The sequence below is a fragment of the Podarcis vaucheri genome (assembly GCF_965113315.1).
Source record: "Podarcis vaucheri genome assembly, chromosome: 2".
Lineage (NCBI taxonomy): Eukaryota > Metazoa > Chordata > Lepidosauria > Squamata > Lacertidae > Podarcis > Podarcis vaucheri.
The window spans coordinates 102,168,900-102,191,773 of record NC_138760.1 but is presented as its reverse complement, the minus strand read 5'-3'; the positions used below and the strand labels follow the sequence as shown (position 1 = coordinate 102,191,773).

General features: G+C 40.5%; 1 protein-coding gene across 16 annotated transcripts in view; it reads right to left on the bottom strand.

The window, feature by feature from the left end:
- The window catches only part of FOXP1 (forkhead box P1), a 543,747-nt gene that overhangs the window by 96,335 nt on the left and 424,538 nt on the right, over window positions 1-22,874 (bottom strand). For 14 of the 16 annotated variants that reach the window (XR_014216021.1, XM_082209686.1, XM_082209682.1 and 11 more), the window contains 3 exons: window positions 21,177-21,314; window positions 19,019-19,108; window positions 7,575-7,734 (listed from right to left, as the gene is read on the bottom strand). Coding sequence is in view for 15 of the 16 variants with exons in the window: in XM_082209686.1 (XP_082065812.1) it covers window positions 7,575-7,734; window positions 19,019-19,108; window positions 21,177-21,314 (388 nt within the window). In the remaining variant the exon portion in view is untranslated. The remainder of the gene's footprint in view (window positions 1-7,574; window positions 7,735-19,018; window positions 19,109-21,176; window positions 21,315-22,874) is intronic. The other 2 variants (XM_082209685.1, XM_082209674.1) reach the window with 1 other exon arrangement.

The following is a 22,874-nucleotide window of genomic DNA, read 5'->3' as shown; positions in this document are numbered from 1 at the left end:
TGGAAGGCGGAGGTCCCATTGCAGTCAATACATCAAAAGCCAAAAGATAGTTTTTAAAGGCTATTTCTAGTCCTCACAGAAGACGTGAATACAGGAATATGAAAGGCTCAGACATAAGGAAAGAAAATCATGGCATTTCCCTTATTTTATTTTTTTATCACTTCATGATGAACTTTCACATTTAAATAATGCAATACTTTTAAGTCCAAAGAGTCAACCAACCTGGGCTGGCTCCATGTTTTAGAGAGCCTTGAGCAAAGTGCTCTCTGGTGGATTGATGGGTTAAAGGTAAAGGGACCCCTGACTGTTAGGTCCAGTCGCTCGACTCTGGGGTTGCGGCGCTTATCTCGCTTTACTGGCCAAGGGAGCCAGCGTACAGCTTCCAGGTCATGTGGCCAGCATGACTAAGCTGCTTCTTGGCGCAACAGAACACCAAAACCAGAGCAGTGCATGGAAACGCAGTTTACCTTCCCGTCAGAGCGGTACCTATTTATCTACTTGCACTGGTGTGCTTTCAAACTGCTAGGTTGGCAGGAGCTGGGACCGAGCAATGGGTGACCATTTAGGTTAATGGCTAAAGAAGTTGTCTCAACAGAAGTGTTAACTGTTTTTAAAAACACACACAATACAACAGCAGCAGCAACATTTTTGTATGTGTGAATGTAACAGATTTAGGAGAATTGCTGACGTGAGAGCAGAACAAGTTACATTCAGAATAGTGTGCTGCCAGCCCATGACATTCTCTAGAACAGAGATGGCATTTTTGTGTGCAATTAAGCTAGGACTTTTCGATACAGAGAGATTTGTGCTTCCTCATGTGGCGTTCTCTCTTAAGATCTACCAGACAATAGGTGGCAGTGCTACGGCTACGGGGGAGGGGGGCTGGGATTTACAGCCTGCAACCATCCAAAAATGCATTATGGGAAAGAACAGTCAAGCCACCTAGCTATTTTATCAATTGTGAACTTGCAAACCAAATTGGCTTTGGGGAGATAATTCATGATTTTTAGCAAGGACCGGGGAAAAATAAAGCTTTGAAGTGAATTGGTGCGTTTATACATGGTTTGCAGTCATACACTCATTTCAGAAATATTATTTAATGAGAATGTATGTATGGGATGATATTGGTTTATGTATGTGAAGGGACCCTATTGTAAGTTTGTACTGGGTCCAAAAGAATACACTCCAGCCCTGTGACAAGCTCAATCACTGTCAGCTTTAACATGGCACAGCTTCTTGAATATCCTTACAGACTCATTACTTGTCACCTATGATTTTAGGCCTTAATGCACAAACAACCTTTCATGCTTTACGTCAAGCTATTTGGGACACAGGACAAACAATTTACTCAACATATACAATTCCTGGGGGAATATATATTGAGAGAGTGGAAACTAGTTAAAACAGAACCTTTTATTATTGATAGGCCCATTCTCTTAATCACAATGGGAAGTAAAGTTCCAACTGAGGTTTTCCTTGCAAGATTTCTATTGCAAAACAATTATTGGCTGCTTTCTGAAGGAGAATCTAAATAAATGGTGCTTCATTTTCTAAGAGACTTGGCGACAGATGCATTTTAACCTCTCTTCAGAAGCAAGGAAGGTCTTCAAAATAAATTTATTCATCTGTGTTATTATGACAACATGAACCACAATGGTACTAATTTTGTGCTTAAGTTGTAAATGATGACAAATAGCTTTGTTATTAAATACAGTTTTTATTAATCACTTTTAGACATAAATTATGAATTCACATTGTCTTCATGAAATGCTTTTCGAATTTTAACAGTCAAATTGATTATACCATGATTATTTCATTAACACACCTATCTTTCTCATTAATTTTGGTTTCTAGCACTGCTCAGTTAATTGATGGATGTGTCTAGCTTAAAAAACCCTGCAAGTTTCTATATAAGTAACACTGTTATTATTACTGTCATTTCTTGATCAGTGCTAATGAGCCATTGGAAGTGAAATAAAAACATACTTTTTTAAAAAGAAGAAATACTGTTTAACAAGGTAAGTTCAAAATGGTGTAAGCCACTAACTTCATATTTTGAAGAAATTACAGTTTAATATGACATCCCATAAAGGTTATACATGCCAAAATCTGAGAGTCGTTTGTTCTACTGTTGTAGACTGGCATGGGCATACAGGACAAGATGGAGTTTTAAGTTTTAAAAGCATGTAGTATCAGTCATGTTTTCAAAAATAAAATTAATTGATTTCTTTTGAAGAACTTGGAAGTCTAGGTGTCAATGGATGCAACTGCTTTGTTTCAACCTGTACTCTGTTATCCTTGCTTTTTTTCAAGGGTGGGGAGGAGAATCTGCCATTTTTAAAATATACATCCGTGTCTGAAACAGACATGTCTCTTACCAAACCTAAGGCATTAAAGACAGTATACAATATATTCATTTGAAACACATAATAAAAAATGCCAAGGTCTAAATTTAATTTATTTTTGTCATTTAGAATACAATGGCTAGATAATCATCTCAACGTGATCAGCCAAACATCTTTACTTTGCTAAACTGTTAAAGATTTTAATTATGCTAGCTTTGGAGAGCACTGGTCTAATGAGGCGATAGACTCCAGAGAATCTAAGTGGTTAAGAACTGTGAAATGAGTCTGATAGGATTTTTTTTATATTCACCGTGGATCGTTTGCATATCAAAGAGGAGTAAATTATTGCACGACAGACCAATAACCTTCCCCGCCTTTCTGAGAGTAGCATTAACGAAAACATTTGGTCTTTGCTAGTGGGCTGCCTAAAAATATATATGCAAAAATGCTTTTTAAGTGTTTGCAATTAGTACATATTCTAAAATACACTTCGGTTTATACATTAAGTGATCAGATAGTCTAAAGATGCATCTATTGCTATAAAGTCATTCCTTCTCCTTTCATAAAAATCAAATGCCAATTATATTTTGATGGATTTTGTCCCATATGAGCATTTAGTTATTAGACATATTCAATTATTGCCTGTCCCTTGAAATTAAACCTCTGAGGCAATTTAAACAAAGAGAAAGGTCACGACACAATCCTGTGTCCTGTTTAGCTGCAACTGGGCTATTATTTTCAAACACCTTGCAAAGTGACAGTGTGGGATGTATTTTTAGCTAACACGCTTGACAGGACTGTCTCCACACTAACAATTACCTGTGAATATGACTGACCCTTTCACCACTGTTTACTCAGTTGAAACAATAGTGAATGGACTTGTCTGTTGATGGGAACATATTGATAATAGAACACATGAGTCAACATCATTTTTATTTTGGGAGGATACACGGATATGAGAAAAAGACATTTGCCGTTATCATTACTGTTACCATTAGCTATTATAAAATCTTCGTATACGTAACTCTAGATTTTCAAAGTGAGATGATGCTGTGTGTTTCTGCTTGATTGTTGTTGATTTATATGACACAAAAAACTGAATACCACAGAAAGTCTCTCGATACATCAAGGGCAAAGGGGGCAATTAGCAAGCTGCAACATCTACAGCAGGATTTGTCCACTATATAACAGATGGGCAATTCATAACATTAATGAGAACTGTCTTTGTACAACCAAATCTAAACAAATTCCACAATTTTGATATAAAAGGCAAAGAAAATATCTGTAAATGCAGCTGGAGGTGGTCACGAGCATAAGGACTGCAGATCAGATTGAATTATGCAACAGAATCTAATTATGATGTCACAGAGATCCAAGTGACATAATTGTCCCCCAAACCAGGACAATGCTATTATGAACTCTTCAAGAAGTGATAGTTTTCTTCTTTAGCACAAACTCCATGGATAATTTTATCTGACAGTTGAGAAATGTTGCAGAAAGTTAGTTACTGCTAAATCAAACCTAAGGGCTGATTAAATATAGTGGCCTCTGCTACTAGCAGAACCTAAGAGGTGGGAATGATACAATCACGATGAACCCACCGACACTAGAATATTGTAATATCAGAGAGAAATCACATTTTTTTAGCTTCTAACATTGGGCTCATAGTTATTAGCATTCTAATTTATGTTCCAGCAATTTGGTAGGTACAAATTGAGAGCACAGGCATGTATCTATCTTTGAACCACATCAAATAGATAAAATAAGGTAAAAGGTAAATGACCCCTGGACAGTTAGGTGACTATGGGGTGCAGCGCTCATCTCGCTTCAGGCCGAGGGAACCGATGTTTGTCCATAGGCAGCTTTCTGGGTCATGTGGCCAGCAGGACTAAATCACTTCTGGTGCAACGGAATACTGTGACGGAAGCCAGAGCACACAGAAATGCCATTTATCTTTCTGCCACAGTGGTACCTATTTATCTACTTGCACTGGTGTGCTTTCGAACTGCTAGGTTGGCAGGAGCTGGGACAGAGCAACGGGAGCTCACTCCATCCTGGGGATTTGAACTGCCGACTTTCTGAATCCTAATATGTTTCCTTGAAAGTGAGGTCCACTGAGATTAGAATCAGAGTACCTTCTATTTTGGTATTGTGTAGTACTGGTGTTCTAGGTTCAGTTGTTTAGGATGCTTTTTGAAGTTTGCTTTACAGCTGATGCTGAGTACAGACTAGATTATTGATGCATTTGAATGTAAGGGCAGGAGTGATTACACAAATGTTTCAATGTTATATATGCTGTTTTATTGCAAAGCAATGGATTGTAATTGATTAAAACTTTTAAAATGTTTTGCTTCAGAGCTCTTTGAAACAAGCAAAAAATGCTGCGTCATTTGTAGTTGTTTTTGTCATATTTACCAATATAATTTCACCTCTAAAATGCAGAAACGGATTGAATGGCTTGTATTTTTAAGAACAAATGTACTTCCATCTAGTAAAAGATTCTTTTTGTACTTTAAAACAGTTGCCAGTTACAAAAAGGGTGTCTATACTTTAAGCGTTCATTGCCAATTATTATTACAGACTGGAACTTTCACACTCTTCTTCGTTGCATTTTTTTTTTCGTGGGAGAAGTATCTTCTTCATTATAGAAGAAAATGCAGCCAAAGGCTTAAAAAATGTATGTTGTGGGGACAGCTGACAGATTACTGTTCGTGGAACTCGATTTTCCAACCCCAGGTACTCACTGGCTCAAAGACAACTTGAGTTGCTCAACCTCTTTTTGTCCTTGTACCTCCATACCCAGGTGACCATGTTCAAGCAAGCAGAAAGTTGATTTAAACCTCGTAACGACATCAGTTTTTAGCCATCAGATCTCTCCAATAAAGGAAAGGAATGTGTTGCATTCTGACCTGTCTGAATTCTCAAGTTACCTTTCCCCCGCCTTTTCCACAACACAACAGCACCCCCGAATCATAATAGTGTGAAAGGGGGGAGGGGAATAATACCATAACTGAAATTAGCCACCACTGCCTTTGTTTTGTGTTTGCTTGATCTCCAGTGCTCACCCCCTTTTAAATATGCTTCTTCCTAATGTGATAGGAATTAATAGTTATACTACACTGCGAAGCCTATCAATCAATGCCCCCGACTGCTGAATTACCTACTGGTGTCTCTGATGTGTTGCTGCGCAGATTACACTTCATGCATCACCACATTCATTTCTTTCACATTACACATGACCGTGTCTTGTCACTGCCCAATTGCCCTCTTTTGGACAGCTTAACTGATGTACTATATACAATGAGCATCACCAAGCAAACTTAACAGTATAGAAACTGTGGGAAAAAATTTGGAAGGCTGAAGCCTGAGTCCAGGGGTGGGTATGCAAGAACAGCTTGTGATGTTTCTTACCAATAAATCTGGAGGTATAATTAACTTGTGCTGTAATTTTTTTACATGTACAAAACCGGCAATAGTCTGCATGCCTTCTCCTGCTTTTCCCCCCTAGGGTTTTTACTTTATTTTTTCTTACTCATCCATATTGTCCATAATGTGCCAAGTAAATTTCCCAGTAGTCTCAACCTCTCTCAGGAACAGCGGGAGTTTGGAGCACATAACCAACACCAACCCTTCGATAAAAACCACTAAGTATTTGAGCCTGTTCAGTCATTACCTGGCATGTAGGATTCGATCAGGAAAGAAATCAAAAGCATGCTCCCTCCATTGACCTCAGTGCAGGAAAAAGGTAACAAGTGCACTGAGAGACCACGTGTTCAGATAAATGCAAGACATCGTGATTCAGTTAATTAATTTTCTCCAGAGGAAAAACAGAAAAAATAATATATGAGCAAGAAGGTTGCTCTCAAATCTCATCTGCTATGTACCCAGAAACAACTGAACAGGTATTTTGGGCAGTAAAGGTGAATTTAGGATTGGGGTGGGAGAAGGAGGGAAAAAGGCTATCACTTGTACAGTGGTACCTCAGGTTAAAAACACCTCGGGTTACAAACACTTCGGGTTACAAACACTGCTAACCCGGAAGCAGTACCTTGGGTTAAGAACTTTACCTCAGGATGAGAACAGAAATCGTGCAGCAGTGGCAGAGGGAGGCCCCATTAGCTAAAGTGGTACCCTCAGGTTAAGAATGGTTTCAGGTTAAGAACGGACCTCCGGAACGAATTAAGTTTGTAACCAGAGGTACCATCTGTACTCAATTACGGAGGTGAGGAAGTCACAGTAATTCTTTTTCTGATAGCCCACATAGCTACTGTTTTCAGAAGATTGCAGGAGGCATGTTCTGGCTAAATTCAATGGGTGTCAGGAGAAGGATTTCATTAAGGTCCCCCTGATATTTCTCCCTGCAATTTGAGTGCTGTCTATATGTGAATGTAGAAACTGCGATGATATGCTGTGAAAAGTGTCAGTTCCTGATTTCTGCCCATTACATTGCTGTAAGATGCACACACAGCCTCACAGCAACACGCTATGTACAAGCCATCCAAACAATATGAAGTAGAGATACTACATTTTATTTCCAATTTTCTTCTTCTTTAAGAGCATAAAAGCTTTCAAGTTACACAGAACTCTTCTTCTGCGTAACTTTTAACTTTTCTTATATGCTTTTAAGGTTGCATATCCTTACAAAGCTATTTGGGCTGGAAAGCATCAGTTCAACTATTCCCCGGTATCAACCATCACTTACCTGCTACACAAAATAAAGCTGTTATAACACAGACTTGATAGATTCATAAGGCCTGAAATTCAGTTTTGGAGGCTTCATTAGGACAAGGAACCTAAACCTAATTCTCCAAGAGGTAGATCCATCCATTAAGTAGAAAAACGCAAGACACTCAGAAGTGCTTTCCAAGTATTATATACCATATTTTTTGCTCTAGAAGACTCACTTTTTCCCTCCTAAAAAGTAAGGGGAAATGTGTGTGCGTCTTATGGAGCGAATGCAGGCTGCGCAGCTATCCCAGAAGCCAGAACAGCAAGAGGGATCGCTGCTTTCGCTGTGCAGCGATCCCTCTTGCTGTTCTGGCTTCTGGGATCCAGAATTTCCCCCATTTGTTTTCCTTCTCTAAAAACTAGGTGCGTCTTATGGTCTGGTGCGTCTTATGGAGCAAAAAATACGGCATTTCTCTAGCGCTGGATAGATTTGTCAGATTAGTGTGAAGCCTGTGAAAGCTTCATTTCACAAGGCAGCAGTCCTCAACATGCCACACATACCTTGAGCAAGTGGCTGCAATGGCAAGGTAGGCTGGCCAGGCTGAATCGTCAGCAGACCCTGGCGCTGCAAAGACAGGAGGTGCTGTTGCTGCAGTTGTTGCATCTGCAAAAGCTGCTGCTGAAAGGCCAACTGCTGTGAAGTCACCTGTTGCTGCTGGGGCTGTGAAAAAAAGAAGAAAAAAAGAAATTATGGGTGGAATCCAACATAGTGCCAAGTGAACGTTTCGTCAGTAACGATGGCTGGAAACAATTCTGTGTGGGGAGAGAATCCCATAACCAGAGCACCACCACCAAAAAGGCCCTGTAGCAGAACATATACTTATTGCTGCAAAGCAGACCTGCACAACTTGGGTCCCACTAGCTAAATCTGACTGCATACCAAGGACTTGATAAATGCTGATTTTACTGCCCCTTACACGTGTAAAACCAAGGGAGATGTCAAGCACATGGCTAGCTACATTTCACAGCTGGTAGGCCACATTCAGCTTGGTGAGTCCAGCAGCGCAGGCCTGCTGTATAATCAGTTTCCAACAAACCATCACATTCAGGGAGAGAAGGTATCTGATCTTGACATGTAAAGAGTGTCCAGTGGCCTGATGCCCAGAGGGAGGTTGCATTACAGTATCTAAATTTAGTCTACCAGAAAAACTTGGACTGGGTTTTTGGAAGACAGAGTCTATGTTCCATAGCACTGAATGGAACCCACAAAGGATACTTCTCACTTTTCTAGAAAACCATATTCTGATTGCTAGGCTTGCAGGGGGCAGGGCTGTATGTACCATATTTAGCCTCTCCCTTCTCTGATCAGTACAGTACCATTGCATCTTATGTGGGGGTTTGGTACCAAGGGTTCCTTGTATATGCAAAAACACGTATTATAATTATTAATAAAATACTAAGCAACACAGTATGTATTGTTGCATGTATTTATGTGCTGATTACCTTAGGAAAATATAAGGGTATACTTGTATAATATTATACATAGAATAAAGCATAAGATGAAAGACGCGTTTGCATTTTTAGAGGAACTGGTAAAAACAAACATGCTTCTCATGAAGATCAAGGCACGAGGGGGGGGCGGAAATCTGTGCAAGTTAAGTTCAACATTGAGATTTGCAGAAAACTCCATCCCAAAATGCAGCTGCAGCTAACAAATTTTTGCAGCCCCAGCCATTATCCCTCACTCTGCTAGTATATTTCAATATAACCCAGTCATAAAGACATTAACGAAAGTTTGCTTTGCAAATTGGGTGGGGTGGGGATGACAAGTGTTTGTGTCTGGGTGTGGAGTGGAAGAACTGTGGATTTAGCATTGACACTGAAAGCACATCACAAGCTGAGCATGTGCACACAGACACCTTGTTCCTTAATGTTAAGTGTTGTCTTCCCTATGACAGGAAAGTGGGAGGCAGGAGGGGGGTTGTTATGGGGAAAAAATAATGTAATATTTGCTAAGAAAGGTGGGAGGAGCAGCACAGTCTTTTTCAAGGTGCTGATCTGTCTGGGATACCACTGCCCTATAGGTGTGCTTCGTATTTTCAAACATATATGAAGAAAGAGCACAGGCTGAAGTTGCTCATGAATATATGGCGGGCACTATCTCAGAGGCAAACTTCTTCGTTCCAAGTGTAGGGATGGGAGAGGCTGCAGTTTCCTAGCCAAAGGCACTCTGCTCCCTCAATTCTCTCTCTCTGTGAAGCCCCCTTTTGTTGTTTTAATGTATTTTTAATATTTTGTTGGAAGCCGCCCAGAGTGGCTGGGGAAACCCAGCCAGATTGGTGGGGTATAAATAATAGGTTTTTTTATTATTATTATTATTATTATTATTATTATTATTATTATTATTATTATTACCACCATCATCTTTCCCCTTAGATTAAAATGTCTGGTCAATCTTTATTGCTGGCCATAGAGAAGATTTCAAAAAGGCCTGCACCCATCTTGTCCACTATTCTGTTAAGAAAAATTTCTCCAGCCTGCTAAATTTTCAACACAAGCTGTAACCCGGCTTCTATCAAACAAACCATAGTTGGTGTTAACCACAGTTTGTCAGTTTGGGTGCCTCAACAGGCTGTGGTTAAGTACAAATGGAAGCGAAAGCTCCTAAGCTCTTCCTTGCGTCGGGTGGGGTGGCTCAATCTTGTCATGCTGAAGTTATGGTTTAGTTTGATGTCTGAAGAGTATTAAAGAGAAAGAGTAAACAATTCCTCTGGGCACACCCCATATAGTTCTTTGAATTCTGTCCAAAGTCTGACTGTATGACTTATAGATCATTCACGCATAATCTGTATGGATTTTATCCTGACAAATAAATGCAACGATGAACACGTTAAAATAAAAATAAAGTCTGTGTGATTGACACCCTACTTCTTCCAGCTTTGTGCCAAACTGGCATGTATGTATGCCATGCGTGGCTTGGGACGGTTCTTCACTGCTAAAGCAGACTGCACAGGAATATCTGGTGTTATATCTGAAGAAGTGTGCATGCACACGAAAGCTTATACCAAGAACTAACTTAGTTGGTCTTTAAGGTGCTACAGGAAGGAATTTTTTTTATTATGTTTAAATTGGACAGGATTCTTCTATAGTGGGGCAGGCGGGGGGGAGAGAGAATGCAACAATGGAATTGTATTCTTATATCTTTTTTACAAGATGCAGTTGATAGCTCACAACCTTGTTGACAGTGAAGTTCTTGTGAACTTTGGCGCTGAAAAGTCAAAGCGCAGAATTTTTGCATTACGCCAACATATCATATACACTTAATTTTAATGAAAAATAACCCCACGCTATGCTCTATTTACTTATTAAAGAATTGTCTCAGCTATTAAGGCTCCAATTGGCTAATTTATTGCATTTTGCATAGTAGCTCTCTCTGTCATGCAATCAATCAATTCACAGTTCTCTCTCCTGTGTTATTCCACTTAATTTTTTTTTTAAATTCAATGCTTGGGGAGGAGGAGAATTATTCACCCTCAGAAGAAGACTAAGTTGCTATATTCCACTGGAATCTGAACCCTGAACCTCTGAGGTGTAAAAGAACATGTTGCTTTTTCACTGCTGCACCCAGAGAAGCTTTTAACTACTCTGTTTATCACTTCTGACATAAATAAATGAGAAAAAAATCAGACCTTTGAAGAAGAAAAACTTCATCTAATATTGTTAATTAGCCATGACAAACGATGAAATAACATTGTAAATCTTTCATAGAAACAGCCACTAGATTTTAATTACACACATTCATAATTTAGCAAACAACATCTTATTTGAATGCGTTTAATATGTACAGTACTCAAGGCTTCAGAGTCCTTAATTTTGTTTCACTTAAGGAAGCCTTTAGGTTCTGCTCATCTTGTATTTTATTTGCTTTGTTCTTCTAAAACCATAGAAAATGCCTTTGCAGTTTTGATAAATATCTTTTTATTTATTGTACAATGACACAAGGAAAACTTTGGTTCCGTAAAATATCAATGCATCGTGCCAATGTTTAGCTATTCCTTAAGCCAGCCAAAAAAAAAAAAGTTAATGTAGATTTCCTCAGTAATTATCTGAGTGATAGAAAGATAATACAGCACACTAGAACAATAAATAGTAGGAAATTATCTAATATCCCTAATCTGTTAGGAATCATATCAAGGTGGAGGTCTGCAGAGCTTTTGTAGCTAACATTTGCAGAAAGAAAGTTAACCCTTGACAGAGAGAAACATATATAATCCATATGACAGCAGAACTGAGGGAGAGGGGGAAGGGAAAGGAAGGGTGTGTGTGAAAAAAACGCATGGCATTTGGAATAACTCCATTTGCCTTTAAGAGGTCTATCTGTGCACTTTGATTTTAAAACACCTCCCCTTAAAAACAAGCCATTGGTATAAATAGCTAAAAATTAGTTATAAGAACTATTCGGAAAGTATTAAAAATGTGAGACAGTGATTTATTTTTATTTATTTTCTTCTTCTTTTTTGCATCTGATTCATTTGAACTCCCCCCCTCTCTTTCTCCTTTATATACCTAGCCAAAATGAATAGAAATCACTTGAGAACCTAACTGTATTCCTAGGATTCCAAAGGAAAAACAGGAGCGAAGGTGAGTGGAGCTGGAAACCTTCCCTGCTCAACATATACATTAATTCTATTGGGAGAAGGGAAAATAAACTCGGATTGAGAACCAGGTCACAAGTATGTTGGTCAACCAGAGGGCTGACTGTCCCGCAACACGTTGTCAAACCTAGTCTAAGGGGGAAATGGCACAAATCTAGATTAATGGTGGAAACCACAAGCATGTAATGGGATAGAATCCTACAAGTTCAGTCCTTGGTGGTAGATAAACTGCATTATTTTATTATGTTTGCAGTCTCCATGTAAGAAGCGTACCACAGATCAACCCTGAGTTGAAGCTGACAATGTGAATAATCTGGCTGGCTGGCTGGCTGGAAGCGGGAGTGGGGCAGGGAGTGGGGGACAAAGGCACTTGAGCACAAGAATGGGCACACTGGAACATCTTTCACCGCCCTTGAACATCTGCAGATGGTTTAAAGCAGGCATCCCCTAACTCAGCCCTCCAGATGTTTTGGGTCTACAACTGCCATCATCCCTAACAGGACCGGTGGTCATGGATGATGGGAATTGTCGTCCCAAAACATCTGGAGGCCCGAGTTTAGGGATGCCTGGTTTAAAGAAAGGAAGAATCAAGTTTCTGTGGACCATGGAGGAGCTGGGTATGGAGAAAGGAAAATACAGTGGTACCTCTGGATACGCACACCTCTGGTTGTGTATCCTTCAGGATGTGAACGCGGCAAACCCGGAAGTATTTTTCCGGGTTTCAACACGCAGTCATGCACAGAAGCACTCTATGTGCCACGAGCATGTGCACAAGCGCTCTACCACGCCATGCGAATGCGCAGAAGTGGCACCTCCGGTTGAGAATTCCTCAGGATCTGACCGGAGCTCCAGAACAGATCCCGTGCGCAACCAGAGGTATCACTGTACTTGCAGATTTCCCTGCTCCTCTCACAATCTATCGTATTTTTCCATGTATAAGACTGGGTTTTTTCCCTTAAAAAATAATGTCAAAAATTATGGGGCGTCTTATACATGGGGCCATCTTCCCACATTTTCTTAAATCTGAGTCCCCCAAAATAGGGGGCGTCTTATATATTGAGGGCGTCTTATAGATGGAAAAATACGGTATGGCCTTGCCCTGACGTTTCTGCTAATAACCTAGAAATACCCCTTGCCTGCTTGATTTTTCTATACGGACCCGGGAATGGGGAGCCTGTGGCCCTCTGGATGCTGTTCGACTACAACTCCCATCACCACGGATCACTGGCAGTGCTGGCTGAGGCTGATGGAACTCGGAAGTTCAAAGTTGTATGGAGTACCTTAGGTTGCCTTGCCCTGATATAGGCAGACCAACCTACAGTGAAGTCGAATACATTCCGATGGTGGTGAAAATGCTTCCGATAACTATTTAAAGCATGCCACAGCAACTATACTAACAGAGCCATTGAAACTCCCCCATACAACGCACTGTGGAGGTGGCCCTTCACTCAGCTCTGCTATAGAACATATGGATGGCCCATTGGCAGTTCTCCCGGCAGCAGAAAGCCCCAAATGGGGCACATTGAGGGTGGGGAAGGGGCGAGGTTGAGCCAACCTGGGATCCACAAAAGGTCTCACTGCTGGCAGTTGAGTTCACTGGTGACAAGGAGCAGTCAAAATGATAGGAGCTATTTTTGTGTGTGTGTGCTGTTAGTTGCTAAGGCCCATTTATCTGGGAGTAAACCCTATTGAATTAAATTAGACTTCCTTCTGAATAGACATCAACAGGACTGCACTCTAAGTGGTTTATTTTGCGGGGATTTGGGAAATATTGCCTTCCACATACTTCGTATTAGCAACCAATTTCAGGCCTATTACTCTACCCACTGAGAAAGTTAATTGATTTTCTGTCTGAAAAACCCAAATCTACAGCCAGAACAACAAACATGTAAATAAGCTGAAAAGTCGAGGGCATTTCAGTTTTAAACCAGCATGCCCCGAGATGATCCAACTGTTCCTGATTTTTCCTGAAGTTATTGGATTAATATAAATCACAAGGATAGTTAAACCAGTGTTTAATAATTTGTTCAGCACCTCAGATATTAATCCTTGTGAAAAATTCATACTGTAAAAAGGATGATTTAGTAGGAGAACACTCCCTGCTTTGGACATGTCAGGGACTTGCCACTTTATTGCAAGTTAATATTTTAAACCAGCTTTATTTATATAAGTTGACTGATGCCTGTTCTGTTGTCTTCGGCGCTATCCTCCAGGAAAAGCTCATGAAAGCTATTTCTCCATTTAAAAAGCCAGGATAAAAAAGTATACAAGCCCATTGTCCAAGAAAGAACTTAAAAGCGATGCACGTTGCCAAACTGTGCTCCCCACCCAGTTACCAAACACAGGATACAAGGCAGCTTGTTTACTTCTCACAATTGAATGCATACAAAAAAGGTCTCGGTGCAGTCCTGTTGTCAGGTCAGTAGTCAGTTGTTAAAATGCTGAAATATCCTGATAAAACTTGCATTTTTGATCCCCTCCCTAAAGCTGCTGTCAAAGGTCTGTTTTCCTTTCTTGGGTTACTCCCTACTGCCTAACATAAATTGTCATAACTACTGGAGGACAAACAGCCTTTTATCAAAACAATCTACTTAGCTCAACATGAATGCAAAAAAAAAGAGAAGAAAAGAAAAAAAGGTGGTTGGGTGGGTAGGTGGCAGGCGGGTGGGGGGTGTTTCCCACCTTTATTTAGAAACATTTCCATCATCGTTTCCCCCAGGTCTATTTGATAGACTCAATGGGATGGTGCTTAATAAAATCAAAACACGAGAGAATAGGACCTGGGGAGTTAACAGGCTTGAGATCTGGCTGCAACAAATGGAAATGCTGCTATAAACATGCTCTCCACCCTGCCGGAAAACTCCCTTTAATTCTTACTTGCAAAAAACTAGAGACTTTTAATTTTTAAAAAAACACACTACCATATAGAATGTACTGGTTACAGGTCATAGATTCCTTGCTTTCAGATCTGCTTGGATGGGACTGTGAGCTAACAACAAGGAAGAGTGCAGCAGATTAACACAATTGAGCCAAATTTTAAAATGGTTAAGTCCATAACCAATTTCTCTCATGTGATTATTTAGTTTTGAACACATGCATTCACACTCATGCCATATGCATGGGCATAGACAGGCACATGGCTTACCATGTGGATATTAATTCCTCTTTCACTTAAAAAGATGGCGGTGAAAAACCATCATAGATGGGTTTGTATTGCTTGAAGCACCCCTCACTAAAACCATCTGGTTATTAAAAGAAAAGGCGCTTCCTCTAACCCCCCCCCCAGCAAACAGCAGCTAAAAAGCAAGGGGTGTGTGCCCTTCGCTCTCCTTACATCAATCAATGTTGTAATACTAATTTTAAAATAGGAAGGAGATTTCTCTTATTGTAACTTTGGATACCACAATATCAGGTGTGTGACCACAGTAAATCAGTTGTGATGGATATTGAAATGCCATTACATTGTCCAACCCTCCATCCTGCCTTTTTAACACAGAAAGTATTTTTCCTTCTTCTCCAAGCCATCATCTTTGTGTCAGAGACGCTCTCCTGTCTGACAACAGCAATTTAGAAGAGTTAACTTTTATCGTTCATTCTGCTGTGTAACTTTCCCCTTCAAATTTCTTTATCTGCCCTCTGAGCTCATCTGAACTTTCATGTTCTCCCAGCATGCAGGCTTGCATTCAAAACTATGTCTAATAGACCAAATAAGAGGTTAATAAGAAGTGGCAACAGAAAGAAAAAAATACAATCCCTGGTAACTGATAAGAATGACAGTGGCAGCCCTTTATTGTTTGTCTTCAAATATAGAGTTAAAGATCTTTTAAAAACTAAAATTTGACGCCTTTGAAAAGAAAGAAGCACAAAATAACAACAGGGGGTTATTGCCTGGCAGCCACAGGGGAGAAGCTCCATAATTCTTATTCTCCCTTTTGAAGGTTGTTAGAAATCTGATTCAAAAAAGCAACAGCAGAAGGAGAAAGCCTCTTGAGGCTATAGCCATTTCCTGTGATCATGCATAATGTGCTTCAAAAGTGGGTTTTTACCAATTCTGTTGATCAATTGCACCTCCTTCATATTCCCTCTTTTTTTCCCTTTTTTTTTTTTGCTGTGTTTACATCTGATGCGACTCAATGACAAGCACTGTCTGAGACTGTGAAACAGACCTGTCATGTTGATTTATGGGCGCATCAAACCACGACTTGTCCAAACTGAAGCTCGCAGTTCATTAATTAGAGAGTTGTGACTTTGAAGTCAGCTTTCAGACTGTGGTTTTTAACATTTGGCTTAATTTATATGCTCTTGAATGTGGATCTCTAAGGGAAAAACTGAAATTCCCTTCTTGTCTTTGAACTTCTTTTGACCGCACAATAATCATTTCTTTGTCCAGAGTGATGCCTGCATCCCAGAGTCATTAACGCGCATTGAACTGCCACTGATGAGTAAGCCCTACTGAATTAGAAAAACAGCCAGCAAAACAAAGCTGAGAGCATTCTGCACAGTGATATCTCACAATTACATGCCTTCCCTCCCTGTGCCATTTCCATTTTAATTACTGTTAGTCCTTTAGATTTACATTTTAGACATTTTTTAATCTGTTCCCTTTTTTATTATAGTGGCGCCCGTTAACGGGCTATAGTTAAGGTTCATGTCAGCGTTTCCCATTATAACCCCCCCCCCTTATTTTCATAACGCGACTGTAAAAATTCACACTTGACTTAAAACTTGGTTTTCCACAATAGGGGAGAGCGGTTTGATGGAGGCCAAGAAAGTGTGTGGACCAATCTGGTAATGTGTGCTTGCATAAATCACAACCACCATGCTGACACACAGCCAACTCAGGTGTGGGAGCATCATGTAATACGGCACAACATTCTAGGCATCCCAACAGGCAGTCATGCAGTGGGCAGGGGGTGGGACGCCTTAATACCAACAGAGTTTCCATAACCCACCATGCATTTTCTAGATGGCAATTTATGGTCTTGAAGGAACACAAACAGAGGCAAAATTTATAAAATACAGCAGAATTTGCAAAGTTGCAAATTGTGAAAGGCATATGGCAGCATCAATTCAACTATCAGTAACAACTGATGTAGAAGGGAAGAGGACCCCACTGTATCCCACAGGTTTCAGTGTTTCATAAATGTACCAACAATTCCATTTTTCAGCCATCATTTTCAATTGTAGATTTTGCTCATGTAATGTTAACTATATTTTTTGGTCCATGCTATGCATGGTATAATCCTCAACAGGCTTTTTCTGTGTGTGTGTTTGTGTGCGAGATATGTTTATTTTAACCAGGATACTTTAGAGGGTAAACCTATTCCCTCCCAAACCCAAGTTTCACCTCCATTAGGAAGCTACTCCAAAGCTTGGCTTGGCGCTGGCTCCTTTGTCAAAGAACTTCTGCCTGGTTTGTCATGGGACCTATGTGCAGAGGATTATGGAGCGGGATCTAGAGTGTTCACAAATGGAACTGTCTTATATTACTGTTTCTCACATCATCCAAACAGTCCATAAGAAAGACATGAGGGCCTCTGTTGTTGCCAGCAACTGGTACTCAGAGGCATGTTGCATCCTAGATCACATACAGAACAGTAATCTGTGGGTGCACAGCTAGAGTGTGGTGCTGATAAAGCCAAGGTTGCAGGTTCAATCCCCATAAGGGACAGCTGCCTATTCCTGCATTGCAGGGGGTCGGACTAGATCAGGCTTCCTCAACCTTGGCCCTCCAGATGTTTTTGGCCTACAACTTCCAGGACCAGTAGTTAGGGATGATGGGAATTGTCGTCTCAAAACATCTGGAGGGCCGAGGTTGAGGAAGCCTGGACTAGATGATCCTCAGAGTCCCTCCCCACTCTATGATTCTAGGTACAAGCTGTCATTCAGAAGCTTGACCTTCATTCCTCATCTTCTCACTGCGGAGCACCTGATGAACTTCAGAAGTGCCACAAAATACCCTGAAACATGGTTTGACAATCACAGTTTTATAGCCAAGCACAGCTGTTATGTTAAGGGGTAGAAGATAATGCATGCAACATCAGAGACTAGTTAGAAGTGCTTAAATCCTAGTGAGTGAATGGGGCTTCAGTGCTTTGTGCTTCCATCTCCCATTATTTAAATGAGTCTTAAGGCTGCTTCACACCAGATGTTTTTTTTCCCCTACCCTGAAATTTGCTTTGGACATTCTGAACAAGGAAGGAAGGGGATAGAAAGAGTGGCAGTTCCTCTTCCTCCGCTTGTTTAAGAGAATCCTCCTAAGCAAGTCCACAAAATTTACCAGCCTGAAAAATAGATATACTAGCCTGAATGGAGCTGCCAGAAAAGATACAAAGAGCTTCACCCCTCCTGTAGCGTTGGGTTGCATTTCTATACACTTGCCTGCATGAAATCCCTTGTGACTTTGGGCTTGCAAGGCTGGTGTTTAAATACAGGGCTGGTTTACAATATCCAAAGCAGAGTCCTGACATCTGACCCTGTGGGGACAGATATGCCATCTTTGTATCTGGGCCCAGATTCAAGAGTTCTAGTCAGGTGTAGTGAGGGCAAGCCCATGAACTTGTGCACAACTTTTTCGAGCCAACTTAAAAAATCCGCAAAGCTACCCAAAGATTGGTCCCCAGCTCAGGAAAAGAAAAATGTCATGTGTGACATATCCCCTCAGGATACCCCGTTCTATCTGGGTTGCAACCAATGGCCTCAATCCAAACAAAGTGTGCATGCAGTAATCAGGGCAGCACACACGTAGCGTAGTAAAAGAAGCTGGAATCCATCAATCAACTGTTTGGCAGCGAAGGGGAGACTGAATCCAGCCTCCAGCTCCTTCTTCTGAATAGCAAGATTTCAGCTTTGTTTACCAGTCTACATGTGCACCGTGTTAGCTGCTGGACTGGGGAATTATAAGCACAGAACCACTTTATGCATATTAATTCTCCATTCATCTACAGAGATGCTGGGTCAGGGCAAATGTGTACACAACCTCGAAGACTCCAGCAAATACAGCACTAGAGATTTTCAGTGTGCTACGTTTTGGAAACACAAGTTGTTAGTGCAATCTTTCAAGTAGTAACTTCCAGAAACGTTTCCTTCTTCTGAAAAAAATTACAGCTATAATGTGCTGTTATAACATACCATAGGAAGAAAATGGGAAGGCCAAACTAAAGAAGCAGCAGCAAAGAGAATACAGGTTCTTAACCCTAAACCCTAAACCTAACCCTAACCCTAACCGCTGGGGCCCGGTGCATTCAGCTCAGCTTCACAACCATTAGCAAGATAAATGATGGTTCTAAAGTTGTTATACTTTCTTTCGGGTTCTGTGGTTTGCAAGGGAAAAATGGGCTTTAGTTGTACCTCTTTAGGCTGTTTTCCGGCATGTTGTTGCTGTAAAAGTTGTAGCTGCAACTGTTCCTGTTGTTTCTTATAAAATTCTTGAAGCTGCTGCTACAAAGGAAAAGGGAGAGGGAGGGAGGGGGAGAGAGAGAGAGAGAGAGAGAGAGATACAGAGAGGGAGGGGGAGAGAAAGAGACTGTTAAGTAAAACAAAGTAGGAGAGCCAATTCAGGATCCCCTTTTGGTGTAACACACAAACTGCGATTTGAAAAATAGCATCCTTTTATCTGTAACAGTCTGACCTTTAGTTTGAAACTCGACAATAAATTCAGTGCACACTGACTATTCTTGGCATTATCGTTTGAAAAGTAATCTCCAAAATGAACTGATGAAAAACATACCATTTTCTACACAAACTAATTAAAATAAGGCAAGGAATGACCTTTGGTTGGAACAACAAAGCCAAAATGCCCTTGCTGGGAGAGCCTGGTGAATCTTTATTTAGAAGCAATACATGCTTTCTAAATCATCATTGCATTGTACTGTACTAAGCGTTGTTTGGTACAGGCACAGGCTCCCTGCTTCCACCCACCTTGCCCAATCTCCCAGATAGATAGCTTTTTTGAAAGTTCCATTCAATGAATGAGTGAGAGAGAGAGAGAGAGCGAGTGAATGACTAAGGCACAGTGCACAAGGTCAACTTGCAATGGACTTTGGCATTGCTGCACCATTAATGAATTAACCCTGCATAGCTCACTGAGATATGTAAACCTCAAAGTCATTTTTGCATTTCCACTAACCCACAGAGAGAGAACGATATTAATTCATGGCATACATCAAAAGTCTAACACACGTTTCCATGACATGCAAGGGTTTGTACACACTTCACTGTTGCCTTCTTAAATGATGTGCCTAGACGTAATTGTTTTGTTTACCACCACATACGTGAAAGCCAATGCGTGAGCCACGGCTAGATGTAACCCACTAACGGGAGAGATGACCACAAGTGATATGACCACTAATATAGTAAAAGCGGACAGGCAGCAATTGCACTGAGGTTATAAAAAAATTATCCCAGGGTATAATCTATTAAATCTTAAAAGTTCCTGCATTGCAGGGGGTTGGACTAGATGACCCTCATGGTCCCTTCCAGCTCCACAATTCTCTGATTCTATGAGTCGGTTAGGCTGACACACCAAATAAGCTTTGCAGCAGAGTGGAGTTTTGAACCCAGGTCTCCCATAACTGCATTCTATTCTCTTAACAACTGGCTCCCTAAATGCTCCACCTGCTAGTTGTTTTTCCAGTGTGTTTCCTTATATGCTCTGTAAGCTGGGGGGGGGGGGGGAGTACTTTGACTTCTTGTTTATTCTAACTAGTTATGGCGCAGGTTCTTTTTGGTAGATGTAGGTGAAAAGCAACCATTATAATATATTTGAAAACTTGGAAAAATCTGGTGAAAAATCTACATCCCATTCTGAAAGGCTTTGGAATCTTTGGTCCCTGGTACTGTATTTTTGAGAATGCAGTGAAGAGAGGGATATATGCTCAGTCATCATCTAAAGCTGCAACTATTATGTAGCATGCTGGTATAGGGGCTACAACAGATGTATTGTCCTTATAAGTACACGTTTGTGTGTGTGTCTGTGTGTAGATTCAGGTAGGTAGCTGTGTTGCTCTGACGCAGTCGAAATATATAGTCATACTTAGCGTTGCGTTAGGTTCATGTTGCATCTTTTCGGCTTGCGAATGCGGCAAACCCACAAGTGTCTACTACTTCTGGGTTTCGCTGTGTGTGCAGAAGCGTTCTGCATGCTTTGCACATGCGCAGAAGCACTCTATCACACTCTGTGCTTGCTCAGAAGCGCCACTCTAGTTGTGGACGTTTTGGGGTGCGAACGGAACTCCGGAACGGATTGTGTCTGCAACTAGAGGTACCACTGTATTAAAAAATTGTCCAGTAGCACCTTAGAGACCAACTAATTTTGTTCTTGCATAAGCTTTCGTGTGTGTGTGTGTGTGTGTGTGTGTAGTCTATGCCTGCCTGTCTACCCAATTCACATAGGATGTTTGTCTGCTGTGTAGGAAAAAATCATGACTTCAAAATCAGCTCAAAGAGGCTAGTCCTTCAATAGCAGTGTTGGTGAGCTGAACAGCTGCAAAGGAAACAAACTGTTTACCTGCTGAAGCATGAGTGCCTGCTGCTGCTGGAGCAGAACCTGAAGTTGCTGCGGAGTTAGCACTTGCTGCTGGAGGATCTGCTGCATTTGCTGAGGAGTGATAACTTGAGGTGTCATCATAGCCACTGACACAGGAACCTAAGAATTAGGAAAGTGTAAACAAACAAGCAACTCAATATGTTGTTCATCATGGTTGTGGTTGTTGTTTTTCAAGATAATAAACACTTCTCTTTCCACTTCAAACATTCAAGATCATTCCTCTGGTTCACTTAAGTGACCCATCTTTTACTTCCCAACACCTTGGTTATAATTTAATCCTGACTTGTTTAGTTCACAGAAATAATAATAAAAAAGCATTAACTAATTACACCTTCTAGGTATGTTTCTCTGCCCCCCCCAATGCATTATTTTGCAATGGAATAATTTCCGAGAAACCTGAACTATTCATTTGTGTACCTTCTAGAGGCACCCATCAATTCTAACAAATTTTTGCATTAATTAATAAGTAAGACCCTTCAAAAGCAACCACTGGGGAGCCTGAACTTAATGATTTGAAGCAAATGAACGCCATCTCGGCAATATCGAAAGCCGCACCTTGTTCCCAAGCAATTTTAGCAGTGGAGTTCCTACAGTGATGTCTCTACCATTCCATATTCACCCAGCATACAGATGGCTTCAATTCTTTCGTATTATGTGAGATACCATTAAAAGCCGCTTTCCATGACATTTCAGTGACAAACAGCTACAGTGATGAACTTGATAGCATTTCATATTTGCAACTGTTAACACGTTTCTGCACGGGCATCTTTGCAAGGAACCTGTACACTGTATCTGAAAGGATGATGTCTTGTTCAGATAAAACACTGACATTAAAATGACAGGCTGTCTTGGCCAAGGTTACACAAATTGTATTCAAGCGGATACCTAATGACAATGCTTTGAATTCTGCAAGCTTTCTAGAATGTAATTTAGCTATTCAAAATAATCACTGCACTTGTGTTTAATTTGCAGACTACATGAGAACCATTTTGTCAGTTCCGGTAATGCAACAAGACTATTTCGCTAGAAATCTCACCAGAAAAAAAAGAGAGCGAGCAAGCAAGAGAGAGAAAGATGGGGGGAAGATACAGAACTCACATGACTTTGAATAGTAATATTTAAGCACCTTACTTTTCTTTAGTTTCAGCTGAAACACATGACAGCAGAAAACTAAAAGCGGTAAAGGATATAGTTTGTTAAAAAGGATCTGCTGTCATCTCATGTATTACAATAAAAGGTAATAACATGTTTTGAACATTTTTATGCACCACGCTTTAAAAAAATCAGTAGACAATAGCTGATCCGGAGATAAAAGGATTTAAAAAAAATATTTCAGGGGAGTAGTAAGCAAGAAAGAGACGCAGTATTAATTTTATGTAACATAATGTCTTAATATGCAGTTTATCTTGACTTTTTCACATGATTTGTCCTGTCATTTGCATAGCAAATTCTCATTCCTAATTTCACAGTCATTATGCACTGATGTCCTGATTTCTCAGCACCACTAATTTTGATGAACTAAAAATGGTTCCTGAAGGTCAGATTCATGTATAGTGAACACCCTCCGATGTTGTTGTGTAGGTTTACACAAGTGTCAGAGACGGTTCTTGTTTGTAAGAGCCAAAAGAAACTTACACACCTTTTGACACTTCTATTAAC